This window comes from Thermobia domestica, chromosome 9 (genome assembly GCF_964235325.1).
Source record: "Thermobia domestica chromosome 9, izTheDome1.hap1.1, whole genome shotgun sequence".
Classification (NCBI taxonomy): Eukaryota; Metazoa; Arthropoda; class Insecta; order Zygentoma; family Lepismatidae; genus Thermobia; species Thermobia domestica.
Genome location: NC_137462.1, coordinates 65,548,013 through 65,569,570, shown reverse-complemented (window position 1 = coordinate 65,569,570; position 21,558 = coordinate 65,548,013). Strand labels below are relative to the sequence as shown.

Genomic DNA, 21,558 nt, shown 5'->3' with positions numbered 1-21,558 from the left:
AGGTCCGCGTCTCATATAGCTGAAAGGGTAAACTCGATCCAACCAATTAACAAGTTATTATTAATACATAGTTATTGCATTGGTCAGATTTTTATTTTTATTCTTAGTCATAGTTCATGAACAGTATACATATAACTTTATAATGTAATATTGTTTTAGGCGTATAGTTTAATATTTACTTAATGCTGCGTAAGCATGAGGAAATTCATTAGGTATTGAATACAAGTAATGACAACAATAATTTTTCCTTACAGAATAGGAACAACCCTATATTTTTCCTTAATTCAAGTCACCGTGAAACTCCAACGAAAAGAGGTCACATTTCCCAGTACTTTTCTCATCGTTACATAATCTGATTTCATGTTCTAAGAATGAGTATTTCCGTAAGAAATTACAGTCAGTAGCCACCAGTAGAGAGGTTGAGACAGCTCAAATCGTGATTAAGGTTTTTCGGCTGTTACTTTCACTCGTAATATGCAAATGTGAGAATGATAGCTTTATGATATAATGAAGGATGCAGGCAAAGAGTGTAGGGAGTTCTTCTAAGTAATACTTGTTTCCAGTACTTGTGCATAAAATGTATTTGCAGCCAAGATATTTGGAGGCTTCGTCCACTTCTAAATTTGGAGGCTACTATACACCTAGCTTGAGATTACAATCATTAGTGATCCTGTATGGCTGAACATCAAAGGACAAACTTTTGTCCATAGCTATTGTCATATCTAACTCGTTTACTAATTCATGTGATAGGTTCGTACACTAGTTGTAACATTTGTTGCAGTTCCAGTAGCGAGTTTCCAACTAATAATACATTGTCGGCACAAGCAAACAGAAATATCCGAATATTTTGAAGCTAAAACCAGTCTGTTTTACATTCAGCTGCCTTATTACATTATCTAGTACTAAACTGAATAACAAGGGACTAAGCATGTGGTCCTGTCTGATGCCACTCTTAAATTGAATATTAATATTAAAAATAATAAATTTAGTTTGATTATTTTTATACAAGTTGGTGATCGCATATACATAATTTACTGGAATATCTCTACATCTCAAGGCCTTTATTATAGTTTGATGTGGAACAGTATCGAATTAAGAAATTCAAAAAAATGAAATCTTAATGTGTAATAATTTCAACTCCCACTCTAATTTCTTCCCATCTCTTCCTTTCTAGATCAAATATTAAAGAAAACCGCGAAAACACGTATTTTAATGAAAAATTTAAATACCAAATTTCATGTCTCTAGTCTAAAGGATATATGGGCATCTTATTAAACAATTGTAAACCCTCCGTCCGTTCCACATGGAATTAAAAAAAAATCATTCTTAAGTGATGCCTAATGTCACAACTCCATTGTATTGTTCAAATTTTAAGCTTGTAGCTTAAGCAGCTTAGGTGTTGGGTCAGAACTGGTTAGAGAGAAAGAGAGAGAGAGAGAGAGAGATGTTAGCAAGATTAATTCAAGATTGCTCCAACAGCTTTCTTGAATTCGAGAAAAGATATTCGATTTTGGATACAAATGTAGATAATTTCTGACTCGACTCTAATTGGAACCAGAAGAAGTCTTTTATTCTGACTTTTTTAAACAAATATTTTTTCTAAGTCGGGAGCCAATTCTTAATGAGATACTAATTTTTTGGTAATTACTGATAATTGTCAGGCAATTTTGGAGATAATTAGGATGTACCGATCTTCGGTCTGGTAAGGCGGAAATCAAATTCCTCTGGTGTTAACCACGCATCATCCACTCGAACTTCATCTGAGAGCTCCCTCGTGGCTAAGCAGTTAGCGTACACGCCTTTGCGTGTAAGACTCGAGCTCGATTCCCGGTGGGATCTCAGCAGGATCTCATGTGGTTCGGATTCCACATTAATCAGAAGGTCCACGTCTCATATAGCCTCACTGCTGAAAGAAATACTAAACTCAAAATCCAATCCAATCGAACTTCATCTGGATGACAACCAACTTAAGACATTAGGATTAGAAATTATATTTCTTGGCTTTCGGCATCTATGGCCATGTTAGCCCGTCACACAGAGAAAAATCCGTTCCCCGGACAGCGGTATATTGTATAAATATACGGTATCCTCTTGCTTACTATAGAAATCAGTACGGAGCATACGTTATCCGAATGCTACATAGGCACTGCCCTTAGATGTTACATCATGCCGTTGCGGGATGTCTGACATCTAACAGTTTTCCGTATATCACATGCATATACTTATGTTATCTTCGTCGGCTATATGTTATATACGTCCATTGGTATGTGAGATTCCAACCGCCTACATTGTTTCATACGGAAAGTACGTATAGATGGAACACTTATACGGAAAATATTACAAAACATGCGTTCTCAGTTATACGTCTGCTGTACGTTGTCCAAAAACTACAGGAATTACGCATGTGACCTATCTTTTTAAGTACGCCACCTATATTTTTTCTCAGTGTATTTATGAGGGGTAACGTCCCTCATCCATCTCAGTATCCGAGGAAGGGAAAGGAAGGGAGTGGCCTGGGACCTGCATATTAGGTATCATCCCTGCATTTGTTTGGTGTGAATGAGGAAAAACCAGGGCCGAGTGTCCCCACCGGGAATTAAACCCGGAACCGCACGCACCAAAGATCCATTAAAGCGTTTGTTTTAAACTCCTTAAGTACTCAAATTCATAATAATGTAGAATTAGGTTATTGTCCATTTCTAGGATTTTTAAAAATTTAAAAAGCTTTCTTGCCGAATTGAAATACCAGAATCTACATGTAGAAGATTTCTTACAAAAAGCTTAAGAAAGGTTAATCTCCGCTATTTAAAGAAAAAAATCAATAAAGAAGTTTTACGAAATTATAAATTAATATTTCATGACCAGCTAAAGGCAAGTCTATCTGAACCAGTCGTCTCCAACAATCCAACGTCTCTCTCTCTTTTTCTCTCTTCTCCTTCATTGCATTTCCTATTCGAGTGAGACAAAAGTTGTTGAATTGTGCATAAATGTTAGAAAATCTTTCGTGCAGGTTGTATCATTGACTAAAATGTCTTTTTACCTATTCAAATGGCTAATAAACTCTGACCTTGAGGTTAAGAGATCGATGCAAGAGGAAATGTACGACAACCACAATGATTTCATGTTGCGTGCAAAGCAAAGCCGCAATGTAGATGAAACCTCACCAACAGCTGTAGGAAACCGAGGGGAGGAGGGGAAAATAAAATACAAATCTTTTGATAACGTTTGAATCGAAGTGAATATATTGACAAGTACTCTACTTTTAAAAGATGCTAACGAGGACAATTACTTATTGTAAATAGTGTCATAGGCGGCGATACAGAAAATGTATTCACTTTAAGAAAAAACGTTGTGAGTGAGCAGCAGTTATGTGACAATAACCTCTGGTATACACTATAAAGAGGATCACGCGACCAACTGTTAGTATTACATACCGTCTCATACCCCAAGCACGTGAGGCATATATATGCTCTCATACCCCAAGTATAAAATGTTTTAAACTCGCCAATATTAACCTCTGGGAAACACATCTGTTTGGCATCAGTTTAAATAACAACATTCTAGGTTTTATATAGGCTACCCTTTTGTATCCCAAGTAGATGAGATTTTCGGGACACCGTAATCTAGTGGTTAGAGCGTTGGACTCACGTCCACGTGGTTCCGGGTTCGATTCCCGGCCGATACTTCCCAGTTTTCGGTGCCCACCTAGCGTCGTGAGGCAAACTGGGGAGTTACGTGAAATGAAGACCTGATAGCCACAACTTCTTGTTTCACCATGCGACTTCCAGCAATGAAATTCTCAAGTAAAACCTAATATCACATTTCATCCTGGTAGAAGACAAGACTTGACATTTCGTTTTGCATTTCACTACTCAATCTTTCTAGCACGGTCGATTGGTACTGGTTCCAAAGATATTAGAAATTGAAAAAAAAAAGTATTTTAATTAACAATAGCACAAATACAACAAGACCAATATTACGTCGTCTTCTATTAGTGGAAATTAAGGATAAGGCTCACGATGTGTTCTGGCATTTTTTTCTTTTCTCCAGTTTAGTTTTAGTCGAAATCTCAGAATTAATTGTATTATCTTCAATTAATAATTTCGGTCAAAAATAATGCTTAGTTATCATCAGGCTATGATTTCCACCATACACTTATGAAATGGCTCTGCTGATGTCAGGTGGACATTTCAGCATACTAATGAAAATAGTTTCTTCTGGAAACAGTGCAAGAGCTGCACTTCTTCTTAACCATCGTCTTACTGCGGCGTCGTTTTTGTAAGACTCTCTTAGTCCTAGTTCTTAAACTTTTCTCAATTTATATTATGAATAATGAAGAAAAAAACACTTTGAACCTGTACACTTGGAAACACAGAAAAAGACATTATTCAGCTCTATACTTTTCAAAATTAAGTGACATTTTTTTTAGGAGAAAATAACAGGTTGTTCTCTTCAGTTTTGTTATTAATCATCTCTTACGTGCGGGTATATGATTTTGTTTCTTCAAAGCAAATAGACAAAATTTTGGCATGAATAATATACAATTATTTATAAAAATAAATTTCAATAATTTATCCCACTGGTAATCAATTCTAAGTCCTGAATTTCAATTCAATATATTGTTACCTTTCTTCTTTCCATTTTCTACTATCCTTCTGTCGAAAACTATATTTTTGCTCAAGCAGGGCTATCAATATATGAGAATTATTTTAAGGGGAAAAATGAATTTCCATTTTGCCTTATGGTAACAAATCATTGATCTTGATTCACCTTTCCTGGAATAAGAATCATAATGCATATACCGGTATATGGAATACCTTATTCGATTAGTGAGAACCGCATTGAAATACGATCAACGGCTCATAGACCCCTACATGCAGGTAAAACGGAAAACCTCCTCTTTTTTAAGTTGGTTAGAAACAAAATGTCATGGGTCTTGTTTGGATATTAAACACAAAGAAACAATGTTCTACACCACCATGGCTTTACTCTTTCCACAGCATTTTATATTCATGTGTTTCAAGCTAGCAACTTTATTTCAACCCTTGTAACTCTGGTTTTCTTAAATGTTGCACAAACCAATTTATAACCCAAAGGTGAAGGATTTGCACGCAAAGTTAGCAGCTCTGATTTGCATACAAGTGGGTGGAGTTGGAAGCCTCAGCATTGCACAGTGGCTTAGCAAGTGTGGCGGAAGCGATAGCTATGTCACGAACCCTTGGAAGCGACCCAAGGATACCAAAATAGAATTGTAAATTTCTTTGTGATTTTTTTCTCTCTTTCTTCCCTAACTTCTAGATAGGGGTATGGAATCACGAGAAACGTATATCACCCTAAAACAGAATGAGGTTCGTAGAGCTTTGTAAGTCCAAACAAAGGTTGTTGAACTTTTCCGCTTTACTTGAAAGGGATATGATATTATTTTTAAAAAAATAAACTTTCTTTTTTGCACAGAAGAAATAAGGAAATGTCATTAAAAGAAGAATTGATTGATTGATTGTTTCTGCAAATAATTAAATAGGAAGTAAACGAAATGTCTTCTCTTTTCTTTTTCCTTTTCTGAGAGATATTAGAAATGTAAGCTGTGATATAATTAATAGAGAATACTCTGATATTTAATTACTTTGCATTGCAATCATTAGTCATGACTTCTGTAAAACTTTTAAGAGGAGACGTTTTCTTCAACTTCTCCAAGGAAACTACAGTGACTTCGTGGCGCCTAATCTAAAGTTTAATGCCGAAACAATATGAGCATAGAAAATACGTTTATAGATGTTTATAGGTGTTTCAACATAGATAATTAATTAACACGTTTATTTTTAAAATGTACGTTCCACGAAAAATTCTTGATCATGAGCCCATTCTCTATTAGCTCATACTTTATAGGGATAATAGTGGGTAACACAGTTTTATAAAATACTAACAGAATACCCGTTCTTTGCACGAGGAGAGAACGTTTCATTTTGAACATACAGGGGTGAATTTGGATTTAAACGGCATCGGAAGTATCACTGTTCGTCTGAGCAATCCAGAAAACTATGGATTCGGCATTATTATCGGTCATTTCCGATCATTTTTAAATATCTTTCCCCTCCCTCTCCCCTAAGTTGTACTGTCAAAGTGGAATGATAAAAACCCATCCCAGGCCCAAACCTCATCTATGTTGAAAATTTGGTCGAAATCGGTCGGGTGGTTTAAGAGATATGAAGTCACAAACATAGTCACTTTCATCTATATACAGTAATATATATAAAATAGTGATATCATCCAGTATCATGAATTATTGTAATAGAGATCAAACCATAATCCTTTGAAAATAAAAAGAAAAAAAATAGTGTGTAGGGCATTTCTCTCTTTACTTATTCAAGTATCTCTCGAATCACATCATCATAATTCCGTAACAGCTGGATAAATAAGAAAAGTACATAAACTGTTAATTAACTTCAAACACAATAATTCGATTTAATAATTATATTTCTCTGAAGCTGTGGTTCGTGGCGTGATCCAGTAACAAAGCTAGTGTTTCTATAAGACGATAAATTTCTCATTTCGTCTCATAAACAAGACGAAATTCAAGTCGAGAAGTATCTTTATAAATTTGATTGGAGGCGAGAAATTTCACAAGTCCTGTGGACAACACTATTTCACCCAAGTTTTAGATCTCAAACACTTTTTTACCGTCACATAATGTATATAAATTGATAAAATGATTGTAGGAACACAATGCAGAGCATTTATCAACGTTTAAAGATACGCAAAGCATTATACGATATTCTTCAATAGGATTACTATTAGGAAGTAGATTTCTGGCCTTTGACATCCAGGCCATGTTAGCCCGTCACGTATGAGGAATGACGCCCCTCATGTTGGTGATCATGTTACCTGGGTAAGTGAAGAGGAAAGTAGTACTGGGGAACAGTAGTCTGGGACAAGTATGTTAGGTACCACCCAGGCATTTATCCGGTATGAATGAGGAAAACTTCTCTCAGAATAGCTGGCCTAAAAAAAAAAAAAAAAAAAAAAAAAAAAGAACTTTTCCACTTTCTCCACCGAGTGTCCTTACTATGAATCGAACCTGGGACCACTCGCATCAAAGTCGAAAGCTTTAGCGTCTACGGTACACGGGATCATAATATTCTCCAATAATGAACATGTTTAAATGTTTTTATATTACACCCTTCGTAGACCTCTCGTGACGCAGAAGGATGTGAATTACTTCTAGTTAAAATTAAAGAAAAATAAGGACATAAATTTTGTACAGAAATTTACAATACGATGCAAAAAAATCGAGACGAGACTAGGCAAATCTTTTTCGAGAATCGATACGAGACTTTCACTAAGTTTACAAAAAGACTTTATCCCTTCGAACCACTTTCGTGTACATAGAAGTAAGTACATCAAATTTATCTATAAACTACTAAATTCTCCAGTTTCTATTTATAGAATATAGTGAATCAAGCAGCACGTTCAGAAATCGTCTTTTTGTCAAGGAAAGGGGAATGTAGTGAGAAATCTTAGCTTATCAAAGCATTATTGTGGTCCTCCGATGAATTGGTAATTTGTGGCCACAGAGATAGAAGGGGGGTAAGCTATGGGGTGGATTTGTTTTCTAATTAGTGGGTGAGAATTTATTACGTGGAGATGATTTTTAGTTCGATAAGAAACAGCAGCCCTGCACGCTTGAAGTGAAGACCTTTACGTCACGCGATCGCATTTCTTGTAAGTACTTCCTTCGCAAAGAACAGCTGTAGATGTTGTTCTGCTTTACTTAATGGAATACATATTCATTCCTGGAAATGTTATATTAAATAGTTATGAGCGTTTATCTTTTTTTAAAAAGAGAAGAAGGTAAAATGTACCTATCACAAGAGGCGTCCCATATAATAAAAGAGTAAGTACTTGACTCTCTATCTCTCTCTCTCTCTCTCTCTCTCTCTCTATATATATATATATATATATATATATATATATATATATATATATATATATATATATATATATATATATATATATATATATATATATATATATATATATATATATATATATATATATATATATATATATATATATATACACTTTTATATATATATATATTGTAAAGAGATCAGTATTTATTGATCACTGATTGGTATCGATTTCCCACCCATCGACCATCGACCTATTGATTCACTGAGAACTGAAAAACATTATTTACCACGAGGAAATTTTAATTAATGTTGTGATACTGTTGTTTTTTTTTTTTTTAATAACATAAAACTGTTTTGGTTATACTAAAAATAACAAACACACGGAAGGACAGTCCTTACTAATGAATTCATTTCTGTCTGAGAATTTAGGCTATGTTTTCTTTCGTATTTTTGTGATTTCCTTCCTGAATTGAAGAAGTGTGTGTACGCTTATGTAATGAGTGTATTTTATGTAATAAAGCTGACAGAGTTCCTTTTCCGATTATCCAACCTCAAGAGCCTGTCAACACGTGGCTCGAGTCAGTAACATCACCAGGAAATTTGGATCTTTAAAAATTCAGGTCAACCCGGAAACAGGGAATGAAAGACGTAGACAGTCAATCTTCCATTAGTTTAACGACCTTCTATTTTAGTCTTCATCAGGTTCTAGCCCTGTGACTAGTGAGAGAAAGATTTAGTTTGTGATCAGAACGACAGACCTCCAATCTTGAAACCGGTCTGTTAGCGTAGCTCCCGTAGCTTCATTGCGAAAAAAAAAATAGAAGCTCACACACCAAATCAAAATGTGATAAACCTTCTTCTTTGTTCCGTTGTTTCAAGATGATACATTCTTTTCTTTGAAGTGGTTAAATCCTTAAACAATAGAAAATTAATTTTTAAATCTCAAAGGACTAAAAGTAAATAGGAAGCAATTCTTCAATACGTTTCTTTGTTCTTCTTTCGCATGATTTCATATCATAACCTCTGCAAACAATTCGATGTTCCTACAACAATGACCGATGTCTCTTGATTAACAAATGGATATTAACTTCTCGAGACCTAGATTACTTCCAGAAAGGAAGAAGAATACAAATTACTTTTTTCAACAACAAGAAAAAAAATATATATATACGAAACGGACAATAAATGCCATCTATCTGTGACTCGAACATTTCGTTTGGAAATATTTATGACTTCAAAAGTATTAATCAATGTCGTACCAACACAAAAAAAGATCATTTCGACTACTTTGTGGTATTGAATGGTAAGAAATACTTCAAAAGAGAAGAAATAGGTTTCTTAGATCTTTTTTAAAGAATCAAAATAAAATTATTAATCTTCGCAGTTTCATCACATTTTACGACTTGTATTCATTCCTTCTTTTAATGTTATTTTCTGCTAATTCTTTTGCACTAAATTTTGCAAATTACCATCTGTGTTTTTCCCACATTTGTATCGAAAACACGGAAGGTTTTGTTAAAATATTTTCTTTTTTTAAAATGTAAAGTTTTAATCAAAAACTAACCATACGACCTTAGTTTCGAAATCCATATCATGTAAATGACCAAAATTCTTCAATATAACAAAATCAAAACTATGTAAAGTTATACAATTCTTACAGAACTTGAAATACCGAGAAAGCTAATTAGATTAATTAAGATATGTTTAAGTGAATCCTAAAGTAAAGTCCGGGTAGGAAAATTTTTGTCCACGAGCTTCCACGTCGAAAATGGCCTGAAACAAGGAGATGCGTTGTCGCCATTATTATTTAACTTTGTGCTGGAATACCCCATAAGGAAAATCAAAGATAGCAACCAGGGCCTAGAGTTGAACGGCATTCACCAGGTTATGGCATATGCTGATGATGTAAATTTAATAGGGGATGATAGGAGAACAGTAGAAATAAATGCAGAGATCTTATTAAACGCTTGCAGGGACATGGGTTTAGAAGTAAATGCAGAGAAAACCAAGTACATGGAAGTGCGTCGGGACCGTAATACGGCAAATTGTGGAGGCGTTAAAATATTAAATAATGCTTTTGATAAAGTGGATACTTTCAAATATTTAGGATCAATATAAACAGACGAAAATCATATTCACGAAGAAATTAAATGTCGACTAAAAGCAGGGAATTCGTGTTACTATTCGGTTCAAAATCTCTTGTCGTCGCGAATCCTGTCGAGGAATTTGAAGCTTAAAATATATAAAACGATAATCATGCCTGTTGTTCTGTATGGTTGTGAAACATGGTCGCTTACTCTGAGGGAAGAACATAGACTGAAAGTATTTGAGAACAGGATCCTGAGAAGAATATTCGGACCCAAGAGGAACGAGAATGGGGAATGGCGGAAGCTTCATAACGAGGAACTACATAGATTATACGGTTTACCCAACATTGTTAGGGTCGTCAAGTCTAGGAGGCTTAGGTGGGCAGGTCATGTAGCTAGAATGGAAGAAGGTAGGAACGCTTTCAAAGTCTTGACTGGTAGACCCATAGGAAAACGACCATTAGGAAGACCTAGGCGCAGATGGGAGGACAATATTAAGATGGATCTCGCAGAGATAGGAATACAAAGTAGAAACTGGATGCAATCAGCTAAGGATAGAAGTCAGTGGAGAGCTTTTGTGAACGCGGCACTGAATTTCCGGGTTCCATAGGCCATAGAGTTAGTTAGTTAGTTATGTAAAATTATATCGTTTAATCTTTAATCAAAACGTGAGAACTAGAAAAACAAATCATTGAACAAAGCAACGTTTATTTTAAAACAATAACCAACGTTGCCAGACTCACAGCTCGGACGACCCGCTCGGGAGAGTAATGCTCCCGAAAGTACGTTTATTCGCGCGCTACTCTAGCCAGCTGTTTTACGCGCTATCCTAGCCAGTTGCTTTAAGTTGGTCGCAAAATTTATCATGGCGTACAAGAGGAACAAAACGAGCCCTGCGGAGCTTCTAACCCGTTCCTACACTACTACTACTTATCTGCACAAAAGTAAGTAAATCACTTTCTTGAGTATTATTTTCATATTGTTTTGATTTAAAGTGTTATAAAAATGTAAAAAAAAAAAAAACTCCTCTGGCCGGGTATGAACTCACGCCAAAAGAGATTTTCGTTACTAGCATATAGCGCTAACCCACTCGGTCACGAAGACCGAGAAAAACAATCGTTTGATTTCTGCTATTTGTAGGCAACGTGGCAAGAAATGGATAATGCCAACCAATCAGAACTGTGGTTTTCGTTCCTACTTCCAGGAGCATTACTCTCTTGAGCTAGTCCTCAGCTCGGAATTATTCCAAAACCTGATCGAAATTATGCTAGATTCGGTCAAATTATGCTTGATCTTCATAATTCTATGCTAGATCTATTTCAGGAGTTTTTAAAGAAAAAATCTCTAAAATTAAAAATAACTCAGGATGCCTTTCTATTTTTCCTTCTTTATTCCTACTAACCTAATTCAAACATTAAAAAAATAAGTGAATGAATGCAAAGTGTTTGTTTACATACATATTTAGAAAGCAAATGACCTCGCAAAGGATTAGAAAACCCTTGGTGGAGCTTTAAAAATGAATCTCTGGGGTGGACTCGTTTTCTAACTCATTTTCAGAAACACTAAATTGTTTTTACTCCCACACCCCTTCTCTAAAGGCATCGGTAAAGGGATTACCTTCGCCGTTTCAAACTTGCTTTTAACAATAAGACTGCCTGTATGGTTTACCGACTGTATAAATCATTAGGAAAGGATACATTTCTGCCGTTCTTTTTCTTCCCACGAGTAACTTTTTTTCTCATCTCCAGGTTTTGCGTCTTTTTGATAAACTTGCTGAAATTATGCTAGATTTAGGCAGGATGCTAAAAGCAACATGCTAGATGCTAAAGATCTGCACATTATGCCAGATATAGCATTATTATGCTGGATCTAGCACCGCTGATAATAACTGTGTGACAATTTCTCCAACTAACGGCACATATTGGCTTCATCAGACGCTGTGTCATGTTCAGTCAGTTGACGAAACTGTCAGAACCAGTGTAGTGAAATTTATATTTCCATGTTGGTATATTAATATTATGCTATCTATTTATAATTTTAAAAAGAAATTGCTCACCAATATTTCCTTCACAAGTCTTTATCTAGACGAGATGCCAACTAATACAAGTGTACAAAATATGTTGTCTTTGTTTACAGCCTTTCTTTCTGTATGATATGCACATATGAAGTCTATATGTTAGTATATATATATATATATATATATATATATATATATATATATATATATATATATATATATATATATATATATACAGGGTTTTCATAAAGTCTGGACGGATTTAATTCGCTTATAATTTACATAAAAATGCTCATATTGAAATCAAATAAAGTGCAAACGGTAGCGGAAGGATTAAATTTTTACCTGTAATCTGCACCAGCTCAGTTCATTCACCGCCACACCTCCAACTGGGCGCCACTAGGAATCGACTTCTGTGGGCTGTTGATGATGCTTTCCCTTACCCTGCTCACTGTTGCAGGCGATGTTGGCGGCCTCCCACTTCGAGGACAGTCCAGGACGCTTCCTGTCTCCAAGAACTTAGCATGCCACTTTCGGATTGCACTCTCAGTCGGTGCCGACTTTTTGAACTCTTTGGTGAACTTTCGACACACCAGAATTGGTGATTTTAGCTCTGCGTACCACAGAACACATTGCGCTTTCTCTTTCACCGACGCCATCTTTGATACGATAAAAAAATAGTCTTCTCAGAGGAGTTTTTCATTTATTTATTTCTTTAAAAGACACACACATCAATACAGCTTACAACTTACTTTTAACAGTCAACATTGAAACAACAATGAAAACAACAATGGATGGAATTTGGTAAGAAACTGACCCTTGCCCTCCCTCTCCCTCTCTCAACGTGTTCAGAGTTGCCGCTTATCTAACAGTGTTGCCAAGTAAAAATTTAATCCTTCCGTTACCGTTTGCACTTTATTTGATTTCATTATGAGCATTTTTATGAAAATAATAAGCAAATTAAATCCGTCCAGACTTTATGAAAACCCTGTATATATATATATATATATATATATATATATATATATATATATATATATATATATATATATATATATATATATATATATATATATATATATATATTGAATCCAATAGACTCTTGTACTACAAAAAACTCCTTATTCTTATCCCTATACAAATATTGTAATGTTAGTTTATGATTAGTTCTACGATTTATTCGTATCCACAGTCGTAGAAAGTTTTTCAGTAAGATTACATTTTTAAAAGTAAGGTTGTAGCAATGGAGCAGCCGAATATCTTCAAAGCACTGAAGTTATAACAGAAAACATTCTGTAATATTTTATGTAATTTTGAAGGATTTCTTTATCAAGGTTCTTGTTTATTCATTTAGATATGTTCCCCTTACCCATTTGTTCTCGATATGGCCTTGTTTAAAATGAAATACAATTGAATCAAATTTGGTTTCGAGGAAGTGTGGAAAGTATGCAAGCTCAAAAAAAATTATACAGCACTCCCCACCAGTTCACTGGGTAGTGTGCACGTAATTCATGTAATTCTTGGCTCGATTCCCGATGGGACAGCATTGAATCTTAAACGATTTACAATGCTTCGTATTTCACCTTAAACTGTACTTCCTCGTCTCACATAGCCACAATGCAGATAAGAGATGTTAAGTTCAACGAACAATAACAACATGACAATAATTACGGTTTATTGATTCCCCTTGTCACGATTTATAAAACGTATCTTCTAGCAATCAAGCCGTCTCGCGATAATGTGATATAAAATAACATAGTGTTTGATATACAGCGTCATTATGCATAATGTATCAGAGAGCTCGTTCCTATATCCATCTGGGACAGTGGTTCTTATCCGATGTGTCGCGACACACTGGTGTGTCATGCAATCTCCTAAGGTGTGTCGCGACACACTGGTGTGTTATGCAATCCCCTAAGGTGTGTCGCGAAATTTTAGAATTTAAAAGTCATGAAGAATTTAATAATAATTAGTTAAAATCGAGACAGATTGTGCCAGTCAACACCTCCAGCGGTAGCAATAATGCTCAGTGCTAAATAGAGTCATTGTAAACACTAATGATTAAACTAATAGGTATTATTATTATTAGTTATAATAAAAATATCAAACAAGTCGCGATGTCCCGTAAAGTGTGTCGTAAGTTGAGAACTACTGATCTGGGAGTTTGGTGCTATTTTTTCTTTCTTTATTTAAGAATTCTCAGCATTATTTTTTCCCCTTGTGTATGAGTAAAAACTATAGATATAAGGTAAAAGCGCTTGAAGCCGTGTCAACTTTTTTCTTTCTTAAGGAGACAAGGTACTTGAAAATTCAATATATTTGCTGAGTGTGCAATGTGACAATGTTATATTTGCAGCCCTGGTATTAATCTTAAGATTCTTACACTGTTTAGGAGCTTACACTACTACCTGATTGAGAAGTGTATCGTTTCAACATTAAATCACAAATTAAACATCACACTTTATTATTTACCCATGCACATTATAAAATGTATAATCATCCACCTACGCTCGTCCATAGATGTTCATTTTACTCCGACCTCACTCAGTCTCGCCCTCACAGTGACAGTTGGCTCTCGCCCTCACGAAGGGAATTGTCCCATCGCCCTCGCCCTCGTGTTGGGAATTTCTCCTCGCCCTCGCTGTCGAAGCTTATTCTCGCCCTCGCGTCATTGTAGGCGAAGGAATTTGAGGGTGAGGATGCCCTCGAGAGGGTCACCCTCGCGTGAGAGAACATCTCTGCGTTCGTCTAGTGGCTAGTGCGTGCGCCTTTGGTGAACGTGGTTCCAGTTTCGATTACCGATGGCAGAACCTTGAAATTTGAATGTATAACGGTCGTTTGGATTGCACCTTAAACTGTTGTACGTTCATGCCTTATATTGCTTCGGTGCTAAAAATAAACGCTAAACTCCAGTCATAATATATAATCCAAATCCTAAAATATGGAGGAAATTGTATGATCGAACTACCTCCAGTCCCCCTTGTGTTGTAGATGCAGTATCTCTGAAGTGTGAAGAAATATTGAGGAATTAGCTACGAACACGATCACCATGGAGTCAAGTGTTACCGTGCGTCTTAATGATTAATAATTAATTTGTCAAAGTTTCTTTTTCAAACATTTCGTGTCGTTTCTATTATTGTTTTTCACATCACCAAGGAGTTCCGTGTATCAACCCCAAAGCGTCTTCAAAAACTCATAAATTAATAACTGGACAGAAAACTCTTGCCGATTGAATCAATCACCAATGGAGATACTTTTCAAGTTCTTTTCTCCCTCCTGTTTCAAGGTCTATTTGCACTCTTTGACGTTTGTGAGTATGCTTTCCTTCCGTTTTTTCTTTCTTTTTTCTTTTGTATTCTTAACGACCACGAAATTCATGTTTAAAGATTCCTTCAATGTACGATTGGTTGATAGCATGCGAAGTTTCTATGGAATTCAAGTTTGCTCAATAGAAACTAGTATCGTAGAGGTAGATGACAGGGCAGTGTTCAGTGCCATACAGTGACGCAGAGAGGGCAGCATGTATTTGGAAGTGTACTTCTATCTGGGTTCAGAAACTTCGCATTATTTTGTGCTAGTGATTAAGTGTAAAGTTGATAATCAACGAAGGAACTAAAAGACATGTTCAAGAATGTATTGCGTTACATTTTTACTTGTAATGCAGTAATTCTGCGGAATTTTCAACATGCGACTTCACAAAGAACGATTGAAATCAGCGTTAGCTGTAGGAGCAAGGATACTTAGGCGTCCTCAACAAAGTGGTCTTATAGTAAGGTAGATATTTCCTTCTTAACACGTTTCCCATCCTACCTATCCTACATATAATTATTTTAGTTAAACACAAAGTTTGAAGCGTGTTACACTAGTTAATCTTATTTGTATGTTGTATTGCAATTTTTAGTGCAATAAGATTATTATCATCATAATAACAAGAATGCTGCCATCACCGGTTGTGTAATCTTGATCTCTTTCCCTACGAAGTATTACATCTTTTAACACCGTCCAACAATTCTCTCCCTCTATTTCATACTCTACCCAATAAGACAATTGCTTAAATAGATATCACTAATTTTATCTCATTTTTTTATTCTCATTAATATTTCTCTTAATTTTAGCTACCGCTTCTTCGCTAGTTTTTCGTTCTATTCCGTTAGTTTGTTATTAATTCCTCCCATACTCTTTTCTAATACTTCCAGTTACGTCTCGTAATATAATAATTCTACAAAGAGATAAAACGTACGTGGCGTACATAAAAACGTAGGTTACATGAGTAAATCCTGTAGTTTTTGGTCTTACGACTATATGTAACATCCTGCAGAAAACGTACAACTGAAAACGTACGGTATGTTTTATAATACTTTCCGTGTAATTGTTCCATTTATACGTACTTTCTGTATGAAAGAAAGAAATGTATAAAGACGGTAAGAATCTCACAAACAGATAGACGTATGTAACATTTAGCTGACGTATGTAACATTTAGCTGACGTATGTAACATTTAGCTGACGTATGTAACATATAGCTGGCGTATGTAACATATAGCTGACGTATGTAACATTTAGCTGACGTATGTAACATTTAGCTGACGTATGTAACATTTAGCTGACGTATGTATCATTTAGCTGATGTATGTAACATATAGCTGACGTATGTAACATATAGCTGACGTATGTAACATACGGAAGACCGTTAGATATCAGACATCCTGCAATGGCATGATATAACATCTAAGCGGGAAAAAGGCAGTACGTATGTAGCATATAGATAACATTTCCTCCGTACAGATTTTCGTAGTAAACTTAAGGCTTCCGTATATTTGTATAAATATACCACTGTCCGGAGAATGGATTTTTCTCAGTGTACTTCCTAACAGCACATTTATTTTATTTTATTTTAGTGTTTCTCTCAGCAGCGAGACTATATGAGACGTGGACCTACAGCTTAACGTGAGACCCACACCACATGAGCTCCCCTTTAACAGTACATGAAACATTACGTGACGCGATCTTGTAATCCAACTACGTCTATGTAGTATATAATGGATATTATTATGCACTCGAAAAGACAATAAGTAACTGTAAAATATTCCCACCTATATTTTCAGAAAAAATAATAGAACTACACTGAGAAAAATCAATTATCCAGACAGCGGTATACTGTACACATATTCGGAATTATCTTAATTTCTACAGAAATCAGTACGGAGCATACATTAACCATGTGCTACATAGGCACTGCCCTTAAATGTCACATCATGCTGTTGCAGGATGTCTGACTTCTAACACTCTTCCGTATATTACATCCATATATGCACACTCATGTCCAAAATGATTGTCGCATATCTATAACTGTCTTCTTGTAAGAATATAATTTGATAATGATTTTGCAGTACACTTTTAATACTGATACTCTGTGCATAATCGGGAAATGTATATTTATGGTAAATTTCATAGGAAAAGAATTATAAATACGAAAATTAGAATGAGTAAAACAAAATGTTGCTAACTAGACAAGAAAGTTTTATTTTCGTTTTATTGTTCTTATTTACTTCTCTTTGACATGAAATTTGTCACATACATGTCTTTGCCGATTATACACATACTAACATTATAAAAAATACCGGGCGAATTCGTTATCAGATTATATTCCTACAACAACATATTTATAGACATGCGACAATAATTTTGGACATGAGTGTACGTTACATTCGTCAGCTATGTGTTATATACGTTCATTTGTATGTGAGATCCTGACCGCCTATGTTGTTTTATACGGAAAGTACGTATAGATGGAACACTTATACAGAAATAACTATAAAACATGCGTTTTCAGTTATGTAAATCCAAAAACTATAGGATTTACATATGTAACATACGTTTTTAGTTACGTCAAATTTGATTTTTTTTCTAAGTGTAGGTTGTTTTTTTTTTTATGAAAAAGAGTCCAGATCAAGCGTAAGATTAAATGTTCAAGCTACACCAACCAATTATGCTGTTATGCAACTATAACTTTATTGAGAAAATGTAAAAATGTATGTTAGTAAGTTTTAGGGGGGGCAGACCCGGTGGATCTCCCCCGTGGGTGCTCCCCTGCTCCTAATAGTCACGCAGATAATCCAGTTTTGCACATCCTACTTATAATTAATTCTGTAACAGAATCTACTTTGTACAACACTCTAGTTTTAATATATTTCATTCTTGATTTAAAATTTCTCTCGTAACGCTATCAGCCGAGAATCAAAATATCAATATCAGCTGCTTGCTTTTATTTATATTTATTACACAAGCTGAGGGTGAAATCATTAGGTATTTGCAAACGTCACCTCACAGAAGCTCTTACTTTATTCACGTTGTCTGTTAAATCTCTGTTATACTTGTCACTAGAGTTTGCGTTTGCACTCATTGAAACAATTTACAAACATAAGGAGAATAGCGGTACATCTTATGACAGTTTCAATGTTAGTATTTCTAACAGAAACTTCAATTCATTAACATCGTTCTAAGAGACACACGTCTCATACACTGTCATTCTTAATTACTTCGTTATTGACTGTTTGAAAAAGGCAAAACCTTTATGTCTCTTAATTATCTCGCTAAAGTGATCAAAACCTGATACACAGTTTCTATTTTTAGTGTTTCCATCTAATAAGCTTAGTTATAAAGATTTCTCTGTTGTAAGTTGCAATTACGTAACTTTCGCTACCATATAGTTCGTAACTAACAACTATTTTGAACGAACTTTAAAGTTCGTTACTGAATTTTCTTTCTCTCTCTCTCTCTCTCTCTCTCTGTGTGTGTGTGTGTGTGTGTGTGTCTGTCTGTCTGTCTGTCTGTCTGTTACGTGCAAAAGTTTTCAATTCTGAGCCCTCCATTCGATGAAGCATCAAAAACTATCTTAAAGAAGTGATGGAATTTTTCGCGTCATTCTTACCGTTCCCGAGATATTGGGCAAAAAAATTTCAAATACCAGATTTAAGGAGCCATATCTCGGGAACCGTAAGTCATAGAGAGTTGATATTGGTATTGATCAATACCAACATATTTATTCAATAATTTAATATACAATTTTCTATATTTATTCAGTAATAAATTAATTATACAATTTCATATAAATTTCGAAAAAATATAATTCTTTTTAAGTTCGTTCTGAATCTCCAGCATTCTCAACTGCTTTTTTTTATATCCTAAAATATATATACACTTGTCTAATAAAAATTTATTCTAGATATCTGCAAATATGTAATTGCTGAAAATGTAGTTTTTATAATCTTCTGGAATTCTTAATAGCTTCATTTTCACCATTCCAACATATGTAATTATTATTTCAGAAATGTATATCACATTTATAACCCATTATAGTTTATTAAATACTTTAACGGTAAGTTCAAAACACACACACACACTGTGAAACTCATTTGCAAGACAGATATACCGCACTTTTGAAACCTTTCGGATAATTATCTCTGAGTGTACTTCAGAGTTTAAAATACTCAGAGGTAAGGATATTTTAAAATACTTTCTAATTTGAAAATGACTACCTCTAGCAATTTCATTTCTAAAGCGGATCATTTTGGATACTCTTTCTTTAAACACATCTATAAAGATATTAAAATTTCTGTATGATCATGCAGTCCACAGTTCTATTAATTACATTTCTGTATGATATTGTTCTTACACTTGATAAAGCATGAATATGTATTGTAATTTACGAAAAATTAGAAAATATACAGAAATAAAAAGTACAGTATTTATAATACTTAAAACATCATAATAAATAATTAATCATTATATTTTGTATTATTTGTTTCAGATCGAGCACGGGAGCTGACCCGTTAGAGCAGAGTTTAGGTGGTGGAGCATCATGTCATCCATCAACAGGAGAAGACAACATAAATGTTGTTGTCAGGTAAATTATTTTTTGTTATTAATATTTATTATTTAATAATTTAGTTACAATGTTGAGTTTCGAACAGTAGCTATTAAATTATTAAATATTAAATATGGAAAATAAATGAAAGTTTAGTGTATTTTGAGAGGATATTAATTTGTACTTGCTAAGTCAGCTTACTAACACAAATAACATGTTATTAAGATTTTTTTTTTATCTTTATTGGATTTTGTTTTGAGTGGTAATACGGACTGCTCGGATCCTATGTTGAACTGTAGATCAACGTCTTCTACAGGCTATATACAAGTATACTGGAAAGAAACGTTAAGTCTTAGACAGGCCAATGTTCTATATTATTAAAGTGTATCACGTCAATGTCCTCCTATACTACTCAAGTCTCCACATCGATACACAAAGATTTTAGCATGCTGGTTTCCGTTTGTCCATGCATTGTATACATATTTTGACTTATCCCTCAACTATTGGTAGAACTTACACTAGGGATAGAAAGTTACAATAATGTCAGGGCAATAGTAGCCGTTACATAGGCAACTGGGCAACCGCCCTGAACCCTACGCATTCAAAGTCCCCGCTCTTTTGATTTTTTTTAAATATTTATGGACAACAGATTATGATATTCAATAAAATTCTGAAATTTAGAAAATCCCAGAATAATCAATACAGTTCTATAAGTAGCCTATCTGTAGGACACCAACACGTGCATCGTGAATAAAAATATTACTTCCATCTAAATGTTCTCCGTATTAGTGAGTTCCGTTGCCCTTCAATTTATTCCTTATAGATCAGTACCCAACAGCAAAGTGCTCTGTGACGTCATGAGCACTTGTTCTTTAACTACGAGGAAGCTTTGAGGTCTAGCTAGAGCATTCAACTACCGAGAGGTTGAGAAAGAAGTATTACCAGTCAAGGAGATATCAAAATGATAGCAACTTTATGTTCTAAGCAAAGGATTTTTGGAGTCTAAGTCTTGCTGTGCTTCTTGGGTAATATTATTAGGGAAAGTTTTGACCAGTATTTTCACAATTTTCATAAACTGGGTAATACTTACATGTTAGTTGAGGCAGGAGGTCATCTATATATTTCAGAGAGGCTAATTGCTCAGTTTCTAGTTTTACACAACTTAGCATTCAGGGGGTCATACTTAAAATTTAAACCCTGATACTACTATATATTTTTTATTTGGATACCAGTTGTGCAATTTGTAAACAAAGACACCGCTAAAATCGAGAATAACTCTATATTTGTTTATCGATATTTTGACAGGCGATTTCTGTCTTCAACACTTTTACTTTTGATATGCAACTGGCAAAAGGCTCCAGGGTCTCTTTTGCCCTAGGCTCCGCCAAGACTAAGGCCACCTATGTGTGATAGATAAGCCCATATGTCGTTAATTTAAATTTTTGCAAGGTAGGAGAAATATAAATCTCATATAAATAAAGAGTTTGTTTGTGTGTCTGTCTGTCTATCTGTGTGCGACCTGGGGACTAGACGAGTGGGCCGGAAGTTATCAAATTTTGGTCACGGGTACCTTGGTCCAGGACCCAGACCAAGATGAAACATTTTCTTTTTTAATTTTAAACCAGGGGGTCTAATGGGGGGTCTTTTACCGGGCATGTAAAAGTAGTACAAAATGGCCG

At 34.9% G+C, this 21,558-nt stretch overlaps 1 protein-coding gene across 1 annotated transcript in view; it reads left to right on the top strand.

Moving 5' to 3' along the window:
- The window catches only part of LOC145694013 (kinesin-like protein KIF12), a 183,751-nt gene that overhangs the window by 48,703 nt on the left and 113,490 nt on the right, over window positions 1-21,558 (top strand). Inside the window, exon 2 of the mRNA XM_081770155.1 lies at window positions 19,823-19,918. Coding sequence (XP_081626281.1) covers window positions 19,823-19,918 — 96 coding nt within the window. The remainder of the gene's footprint in view (window positions 1-19,822; window positions 19,919-21,558) is intronic.